This window comes from Solea senegalensis, linkage group LG2, assembly GCF_019176455.1.
Source record: "Solea senegalensis isolate Sse05_10M linkage group LG2, IFAPA_SoseM_1, whole genome shotgun sequence".
NCBI lineage: Eukaryota > Metazoa > Chordata > Actinopteri > Pleuronectiformes > Soleidae > Solea > Solea senegalensis.
In genome coordinates, this window is record NC_058022.1 from 11,218,409 (window position 1) to 11,228,552 (window position 10,144).

Here is a 10,144-nt window from a genome sequence, read left to right on the forward strand (position 1 = left end):
GACGAATTGATTGATTGTTGTGTCAGAAATTGGTCAAAACAAATGTGTTTTTCCCCCCACCAATCCTTACAATGTTGACAAATTAACTTGTTTTTCTATTCAAACCCGTTTGGTTTGAAACAAAAAAACACATTCAAAAAACTAAAATCAAACAACTTTATTTTAAAAACATATAAATAAACAGGTCAAAAAAAGTTGTTTGATTTTAATTTCTTGAATGTTCATAAATTAAATAGTTGATTCGCTCGCGAGTTTCTAACCGACGTCGTTTCAAAAAAACTGAACAGGAAACTAATGGAAATGTTGAAGCTATTAAAAGTCATAGTTGAAAATGAGTTGTTTGTTCTTTTTTGGGGATTAGGAATAACCTTTGATTTGTAGTTTCACTCTCCACCACTAGGTGGCGACAGATAGGAGCTCGCATGCCTACGTGAAATCTGATGGTGTGTGTATGATTATTCCGTGCACCATATTACACTGTAGTCTTGTATAACAATCATGACAGCCGAGCGGGTCTAAGGCGGATTGAAGGTAAGGGGAGAAACACTGCGGCTGTAACGGCTGACATATCTCTCGTGTACCTCTGTCGCAAATGTTATTGTTCGTATTAGCAGCGAGCCTGCTAGTTAGCTTTAACTTGCAGACAGGTACATTGTGGCCTGTAGAGCCGAGCAGAGTAGTGGCTGAGGAAGCTGGAGGCGCCAGCGCTGTAGCGGAACATCGCTACTCTCAAGTTTGGTGAAATGTGCAAACCAAAGTTTGAGTTTTGTGCCATGTGTGTCTATAAATTCGACGTAAATGTTGTTGTGCGATGCTGCACGTGAGGTGACTTGTCTTGTTGCTCGGAAGATACTGTGTCAGCTGAATATTGCAGCGAGAGACAGTCAATGTTTGCGGCAACCTGCTAGCAGTTTGCTAACTATCCATAAGCAGGCCGTAGATGTTTGTCAAGTGCATGCGAGTAATTTTATGATTTCCGGTCCTGACTTTCAAGGTAAAGCGTTTAGTGACGAGAAATCGAGTTAAACGATGCATAATCCACTTGGTTACACTGACTGGTGCACATAAGAGATGCGTACAATATATGCTTTTCGTTTTGGCTTGAATATTTTGCGTTTAGTCTTTTATTTTGAAGTGGCGCTTGCCTCGTTTCCTACGTCTTTGCAGCATTTTTGTTGTAAACGGGATGTGGGTTCACGTTAGCATCTTTGACAGGCGCGGCTAGCTAGCTGCCAGGCATTAGACTTATCCCGCTTAATGACACAGTGAGTGTGTTTACATTTGGGACGTCGTGCTTGTTGGCTTATACCGTGACAGATGCTTACACTGCCATGCTGACTCGGGTCAGATTGTTGTAGCTACACGCACCTTTCCCCAAACGACACACAACTGCTAGCTTAGCCTGCGTTACCGTTTAAAGACCGAGCAACTGCTAGTTAACTAATGAGGTGTTGTTGTTTATGTGTAACTTAAAGGAAGGGCTTTGTCAATGTCTTGTTTTGGTCTAACATGTAACGCGGGTTTACCTAAAACTCATTTCACCTCGGAAACAGTCTGTTGTCGATAGAGACTTTTATTTAACGGTCTTAGCAAGACAAAAATGATTTGTATATGTGTAAATGTGAGTGTGTGTGTGCGCGCGTGCGTATGTATACATATCTAGATGTAGAGATATATAAATATCTCTATATTTAGAGGTATATATCAGCCACTACACTGAAACTGGTAACTATTAACTAATCGAGAAGTTGTAGCAGCTCAATACAGCAGTCAGCCACAACATGAATCGATTATTCAGTCATCGATTAGTGACTATTAGTGTATAGTAATGGTATAATTGGCTTGTGTGTTTTTATCATATGGAACAAAAACACGTTCCCTGATTTGAGCTCCTTTAAATCAGAATGTCTTTACTTTGTGGACAAAACAGTACATGTTTGTACATGTTTGTACAGGTTTGGGAAACATAGGTCTACATTTTTCACCATATTCTGCTTTTTATGGATTAATCCACTGATGGATGTACTAGAGATATCAGTTGATGTAATTATGTAGTCGCAGATCTACTATATTAATTATAGGTTGAGCTCTAAGAATAGGAATAGCTTCCTTACAAAAAAAAAACTTGTCATCAGTCTCACTTTCATGTCTGCTGTTAACAATTCCTCCTCAAAGTTATCTTATGAAAAAACAAAGATGAAAATCTAGATTCACTATGCTTAGCCTGCAAATTTGCCGAATAACCTCCCTCTCATTGTTTTGTAAGGCGCAAGAACAGCTCCATGTAAGATGAACAGTGAGGACAAGTTGGAGGGTATGCTGCTCAAGTGCAGCAGTGGAGGAATGGATGGCGGAGGGAGGGTCGGACTGGTCAGTGGAGGAGGACTGGTGGTGATGACCCTGGGTGAACGTTCACTGGTGAACCACCCTTTCTTGGCTGAGGACGATGACGACGATGAGGACGACGATGACGACTTGACTGGAAGCTCGCTGGTCACTCATGACCTGGTCCCTCCGGAGCAGCTGATGATGCAGGAGGAGACGAGAAAGAATGGTGGTGGAGGAGAAGAGGAAGGAGGCGGCGAGGTGGGAGTACATTTCCCCCTTACACTCAACAATAAGTTGCCCTGCTTGCTTCATATGCCAGTGAGTTCATGCTGGTTAAGGAATTGTCGGTGTAATTATAAAACTAGTTGTGGATACTATAACAACAGCATGTAAGTCAAAGAAAAAGGCAAAATAGAAGCAACAGTTATCAGTAAATCAGAAGCTTTTTTTTTTTTTTACATCTCAGGTAATGACAAGCATATGACTGTAATATATCAAATAGAATGTCTTTGTCACTCCTAGCCATCAAGGATAATATATAGTGAGGGATCATTGTTTTCAGGAGGCTGAAAGAGGAAATCTTCAGCTGTAATGTAAGAGAGTGAAGAGAAAACATCCTGAAGGCATTTCAGTGATGAGTATGTTTTTTCTTCTAAATGTGAACATTGAGGATAACTTAGCCGACCCACAGGATTAGAATTAAAGCATCAACCTGTTTACAACTACGCAAATATTGTTTTTATGGTTTGTAGTAGGGCTGGGACAATATACTTGTGGTGATTTGATTGCATCACTACAGTATGTGTGATTTCTATTTATTGAGATTCTTCAAACTCTGTGATTCGATAATATCGATATTTGCAATTGTTTTTTCCTCTTCAAATCAAAATTTCATTCTACATTTCTTGAGTCAAACTCAACATTCCTTGAGTTAGAGTTCCGGAATCAAGTCATTCATCCTGGTATTTATCTTAACTGAGTGGGACAGTGGTACATAACATGTACAGTGGAAACTTTTTTTTACGTTAACTGCAACATAGCTGCCCCCGGTAGTAATAAAATTAATACAGTCAGGTCAACTAGAAAATGAAGTGTTTTTTTGTTTGTTGTTTTGCTTTACCTACTTAGTGCTCACTGAGCTAGTGCTCTAAGAAAAGAAAATGAAATTACTGGGTCAAAATTAATAGAGACTCTCCAAACAGGGCACAGCACAAATGTGAGTCTAAATATGCTTCAGATGTCACGGAAAAATGTCTTTTCAAAACGCTGGATTGCAGGCTTCGAATAGTATTTGTAGTTTTCCCCACCACTAATTTGTTTTATCAAATTTGTACTCGGAATATTGTTGTATCCAGCACAGTATTTGCTGAAATCTTAATAAATAAGAAAAGGAAAAAAAGAAGTCAGTCTCTCAGGCCAGCTGGCAGATATATCCACTCCAGCACGTCCTTGGTTTTTTAGGATCAGTGGGTTCCCTTCGGTCTGCTCTGCCTCCAGCAGGGAGTTATCTTTAGAAGATGCTTGAACCACATCAGTTGGCTTCTTAAACTGTGGAGTAGTGGAGCAGCTGCTCAGTAGTGAAGGCCACTCACTTTGGTCGCGTATCCTCTGCCTGCCCTATTACACCTCCCTGACCTGGATAGACTAGATGAGTGTCTGGGCCTTGGAGAAGGGCGTGTGCCACATTGGTTGCTCATTCATGGTCCTACTTTTACAGTTTAACATCAAGCAGGAGCTGAAGCTGTCTGAGCCGGCATTTCTCATGACGAAGGACAAAAAAGCAGCCAAGGACCTGATGGTGTGTCCAAAAAAGAAGAAAAGGAAACAGCGTTCACCGGCAAAGGTCCAAGTGAGAGCATTTCTTAAAGGAAATAAATGTTTGTTTGTTTTTTAGACATGTGTTGTAGAAGTGAAGTATCGTTCTGCTGTTCCCGTTGTAGATTCTCAGCATTGATGATGACGGATCCTTGGGCATACAGAATCCCAAGTGTCACATCTGTGTTCATTGCAATGCTGCATTCAGAACCAACTATCATCTGCAGAGGCACGTCTTCATTCACACTGGTAGGTATTATGGAGTCGTGTCACTATGTTGCCGAAGGATTATGTTTCAGTAATCAATAATGCTATGTACTCAATGTCCAGATGTTTCTGTTTATTAATGTATTATTTTAACTTTAGGTGAGAAGCCATTTCAGTGCAGCCAATGTGACATGCGCTTTATTCAGAAATATCTTCTCCAGAGACATGAGAAGATCCATACTGGTGAGTGAAGAATGTTCATTTATATTCACAAGGATTTTATTTATCCTTAGTCATCTGGTGTGTTTTTTCTCTCTCTCTTTTTTATTTTTAGGTGAAAAGCCTTTTCGCTGCGATGAGTGTGGAATGAGATTCATCCAGAAATATCATATGGAGAGACACAAGAGAACTCACAGTGGAGAGAAACCATACCAATGTGACTACTGTCACCAGGTATGCTGCTTTTGTTTGCTTGTAAATTATTGCATCTGGAACAGTTTAATATGGCTGATGAATTTACGTGCTGAATGTTTGAACTGCCGCTCATATTTCTTGAAAAGAAAAACTTGAAGTCCAGTTGCTACTGACTCTATGTTTTGGATAATTATGACCTGGATGAACGAGAAGCTACACAAACATACTGATTATATTGGTGGAAAATAAAACAGACTTATTCTCAGTATTGACTATGGTTAGGTTTATGGGTGGAATTTGTGCACCAAGAAGAACCAGAAATAAATTTAGAAGTAAGTCAGCCAGGTTCAGTTTAAATCAGAGGAGATATATTCTGTAGAATTGAGGATTTGTCTTGATTTATTTGTCTGTGTTGCTTCATCTCCCCTTTATGTCTTTTTGCTACATCAATCAAATAAACATGCTGTCTCCTCCACCTACAGTATTTCTCCCGAACAGACCGGGTTTTAAAGCACAGGCGGATGTGTCATGAGAACAGAGAGAGAAAGACCAACAGGGCTGCTGGAAAAGTCGGACCCTTGCGTGAAGTGGATTCTTTAGGCCTCTCCCCTCCTGCAAGAGAGTGTTCACTGCCCAAGAAGAAGCGGCAGAAGTGTGCAGACAAGAGTTCAGGCTCTTCCACCGCTGCCCAGACAGAAGGGCAAGCTGTCACTGTCGCTGAAGCGGAGGAGGAGGAGGAGGAGGAGGAAGAGGAGGAGCAGCAGCAGGGACAGAATAAAATTGAAGGTCTACCTCTCTTCGCTGTGTCCTCCAAAGTCAAACACGAGTATGTGATCACTGACTACTCTGTGGCTCTGCCTGAAGAAACAGCTTGTCATCACCAAGAAGAAGAAGAAGAAGAAGACGTGTCATCAGAGGAGGTGACTCCTCCCAAGCTAGTGTTGAAAAAGGTCCCCAAGAGGAGTCTGAAACAGTCCAGTGAACAAACTCCTCCCTGTCTGTCCACTTTGTCTTCCTTTGAGGAAAATGGCAAGGTCACACAGTACACCTTTGAAATTGTTGACAAGCAAAGCCTGCTAGAAGTAGAAAGCAACACTGAACTCGAGTCAGTGGAAACTCTTCAGGCAGGACCAGCAAAGCCGGCAGCCAGCAGCACTAACTACGACGACGCCATGCAGTTTCTCAAGAAGAAACGTTATCTTCAGGCTGCCATGGCCCATAACAGTAGGGAGTTTAACCTGAACACGAGCAGCATCTCCTCCCAGCCGGCTGTTTCACAGACTGTGGTGTCAGCGGTCATTGATGAAACGGTCCCGGCCACCATTCTGGAGCCCCAACCACTCAGCACAGAGATTAAAGCAACGCATGACAAGAACGTGCTGCCGGATGAGGTTCTTCAGACGCTGTTGGAGCATTACTCCAACAAAGCTAATGGACAGTCAGACATTTCCTTTAGCGTGGCAGACACGGAGGTGACATCGAGCATATCCATCAATTCCTCTGATGTCTCAGACAGCAGTCCCGTGGAGAGTCTTGGATCCTCCAGTGCCTCAGCTCCACCAGCGTCTGAGAAAGTCAGCCTCTTGCATGAATACTCCAAGTTTCTCCAGCAAGCACTGGAGAGGACCAGCCAGAATGACAGCTACCTGACCAGTCAGAGCCTTAGCTTGGTCTCTGAAAACCCCACATTAGCTGGACAGCCTCTGTTCTCCACAGAGAAACAGTTTCCTTCTCCCAGCAGGTTCAAATCAGGGATGAGCTCTCCGCTAAGGTCCACTTTAGAGAAACCTCATTTTGGATTACTGGTCGGGGACTCCCAGCACTCCTTTTCATTTTCAGGTGACGAGACCACCTCTCCTTCCGCCGTGTCCCCGGCCGAGGAGGACTTCCTGGAGCAGGACTCATCGCCCTCCAAAAAGACAGAATCTTCACCAGGAATACTGCAGACTTTTCAGATAAGCTCCTTCGATCAGAACTTCAAAACTAATTTCCAGACTTCAAGATCTGGAACCTCCTCACAATTTACTGTAACCAACGGACAAGTAAGTCTTCGAGGACACAGCACAGACTTCACAGAGTTCCCCTTAGTCAGAGTCACTGAGACCAGGTCTCAACTGAACTCCTCCCCTGACGTGACATCCGGTGAAACCTTTGGCTGAAGGGAATGGGGGGTGGGGGCAAAATTAATTTCTGCTAATAATTTCAGCTGCACTTTATCTCATGTCTTCTGTTTTGCCAAAACAAGTCCCATTCTAAATGTGTGCTCTTTTTCACAGTAGTTTGTTAGAAAAAAAAAAATCATGTTCTGTATTTTGTTTGTTTTTTTTTTGTTTCTTTTTAAGTTCAACCTTACAGACTGGACAAAGTAAAAGGTTAAATAATCTAGAGTCCCCCCTGAAAGAAAACAAATAATAATGTATTGTGTCTGGGCGGATGTCTTGCTCCAGAATGTATACGTGATGCGATTAGGTGACATATGATCCCTCATACCTGTGACACTTACTTTTATTTTGAAAAAATCAGTTTGCCTTGCTCAAAAGATGATCAAATGGATGCTGCTTAATGCAATATTTCCACGTATTTAATCATAGGCCCTATTTATTAGTACTATGCCTTTTTTTGCGCTCTTCTGTGGCGGCTTTTCCTCACTAATGTATCTGGATCAATTCAAGTTTCCTCTCAGAAAACATCCTGTCCCAGCATGTTAACTCCTGTTCCTTTGCTCACTGACGTAAGTGACTCTATGTGAGAAATTGAATATCACATAAAAAGCGGGTGTTTTCACACAATATGTGTCAGGACAGCCTCAGAAAAGCTTTAATTGATGGTGTTCATCACGTCTGCAATTTAGTTTATTTACCATGCACAGATTGGACCTCATATCTGATTTCTGGGACGGCCAAAAAAAGAGATTAACATTCAAAAATGATCCTAACTGAATGTCTGATTATTTTATACAAATAAGAGTGCAGTGTCATCTGTGCAATAATAAAAGATTGGGCTCGGTTAGCTTTTAAACGTTTTTCGTTCCCACTAAAATGTGGGTATCAAAACGCTGCAAACATAAAATGACTGCAGGATAATTCTTATTTTCTTTTGGTAGTAGTAGTAGTAGTAGTGAAATCACTTAACAAGATTGTGCTTCATATTTGCACAACACGCACATTCTTCACTACAAAGAATGTGGTACTTTTGTCTCACATTTGTGTGAGTTGCACAATTCCTTTACTTAAATGGCGAAACTGAGATTTCGGACACTGACCACTTGGCGATAAAAAGCCCTTGTGTCTGATTTTTTTGTGATATGAAATTACACACACAACGCTCTTTGCTTAAGACCCTTGAAGCTGCAGCTGACGTTCTGTTCATCGCGGAGCAAGACAACCATGTGATGAGAATCCTCTCTACCCACTGAAGGTCAAAATTGTATCGAGGCTTTTGTTTTTAGGAAATCTACATGTGGAAAAGGGTGCTTGGTTTTTCCAGTTTCGTTCGTTTTGCATTTGTGCCTTTTATTCTTTTTCCAAGCTTATCCCTTTTAGGTTCTTTCTTTCTTTTCTTTTTTTACACAGCCGATGCTCTAAGGTTACTTATACAACTTGCACAATTACAACATACATAAGCTATATCAACCAGTTCACGCTGTGATTAGTTGAGATCCGGGAGCGTCATTCAGTTTTGCCCATCATGTTTGATTAGTTTAGAATTGAAGGAATAAGAGTCTAATCTTGAGCTGTTATCTGTGGTTTGGGAGGAAACATTTAAGTGGATGTTTTTGATATTTGTAGTTATTTCCGTAGTATGCCACATCTGCTAAGCATTTTTAAATGGTTGCGTAAAGTCCGTTCTGTACTTTAATCACACGTCGACTGTTTTCTGTGTGTACATTTGTGTCTTAGGTGCTTCTGTGTGTATCACTGTTTAATTCTGCGCCATCAGACTTTGGGTTTGCTCCCTCGAGGCTCCCTCTTGTTACATTTTTGCTGACAATCAGGGACAGACGGCATCTGTGTTAGAATAAAAAAAAAAGAAGTAATTTTCCCCTCATTGAACATTCCCTCTAGAACGTATAGACAAAAATGTCCTGCTGTAAATACATTGTATATTTTTATGTTCTGAGACGTACTGTTAGATCGCGTGATAATCGAGAGAGACGAGGCTTGTGCAAGAGACACTCTTTGTCATTTATTAGTTTCAACCAATAGTCATTTTCACTCACTAAGATTTGTATGTGTATACATCACCAACGTTATCGAAGAAGAATTGACACTTAAAACAGTTATATTGATGATTGGTTAAAGTGATTTTTTTTTCTTTTTCTTGTTAATGCAGTTGATTGTGGATTATGATGGGTTTTTACTGTACACAGCATCCAGAAACTGTTCATTTGAGTTAACCGTGATACTCCTAGACCTAAAACTATCCCCCTTTTCCTCTCAAATATTTAACCTCATTAGTGGCTGTGAGCAACGTAAACTTGTCAGTTCAAGCAGATTTTGGGTGGAATATTATTTAATATTTGTAAAAGCACAGTGCATGAGAGCAATTCTGCTTTTGGGGGAAATTGAAACCACCAAAAAGAAATTGTTCATTGCAACAGGAGAACAGTTCAAATCTGTTAATGGAGATTCATTAACTTTATGAGCAGTACTATGGTATTTTTATTTCATTTTCTTTTAATGATCTATTGTCAGAAACCTGGCCATAAGTGTCCTTGTATAAGCTAGAGAAGAAGAAAAAAAATGTTTTGTGTAAAAAAAAAAAAAAAAGAAGATCCGAATTGTGAATTTTTTGATAAAAACTATTTTTGAAACATCATCTATTGCTACCCTCATTTATCTCTGTACAAGTCATTTGTGTCAAGATGTTTCAGACAGGAGTGTGACCTTTAACGGGCATGCATGGACTTTTTGGTGAACTTGATGAGGAAGCCTCGCGTTTTCTCTTCCGTGAACTCGGGACAAGTGAGGTTCATTTGCATGGTCTCTAACGTGTTGGGTCGAGTGAACTTGTTTTATGAATAATGTGCAGCTTTAATTGTAGCTGATTAATGTCAGTCGAGTAACCTATATAATTAGATCTTTTTTGCAATATATTATGATTTGTAAACAATCAGATTAAATTGTGATTTTTGATTGTTGTGTGTGTGTCATGTCCTTATAAATAAAAAAAATAATTCACACTATTTGAACGTGAATTGTTTATATATTCGGGGAGGCCTTTCAGCGGTGGCTGTGTTGCTACGCTGCAGTGGTTTCATATCAAAAGTGGGCAGCCATTTCTTGGTGTGTTTGAGTTTGGATAGAGTTGTTTTCAAATAGGTCCCCGGCAAATATGCAAAATGAAGTGAAGTGTAGGGCTGCAGCAAGCACCTTTCATT

The 10,144-nt window shown here is 40.6% G+C and overlaps 1 protein-coding gene across 4 annotated transcripts; it reads left to right on the forward strand.

Moving 5' to 3' along the window:
• The first annotated feature begins 415 nt into the window (after window positions 1-415).
• znf148 (zinc finger protein 148) lies at window positions 416-9,899 on the forward strand. Of its 4 annotated transcripts, none has more exons than XM_044017071.1 (7): window positions 416-531; window positions 2,267-2,646; window positions 4,046-4,177; window positions 4,269-4,392; window positions 4,510-4,593; window positions 4,685-4,803; window positions 5,247-9,899. In XM_044017071.1, the coding sequence occupies exons 2-7, from the start codon at window positions 2,290-2,292 to the stop codon at window positions 6,921-6,923; spliced, it is 2,493 nt and encodes an 830-aa protein (XP_043873006.1). In that variant the 5' UTR covers window positions 416-531; window positions 2,267-2,289; the 3' UTR covers window positions 6,924-9,899. The 4 variants fall into 4 exon arrangements, with proteins under 4 accessions (XP_043873006.1, XP_043873008.1, XP_043873009.1 ...); XM_044017073.1 differs by having other exon boundaries at window positions 4,046-4,171; XM_044017074.1 differs by having other exon boundaries at window positions 2,267-2,586.
• Window positions 9,900-10,144: the final 245 nt, after the last annotated feature.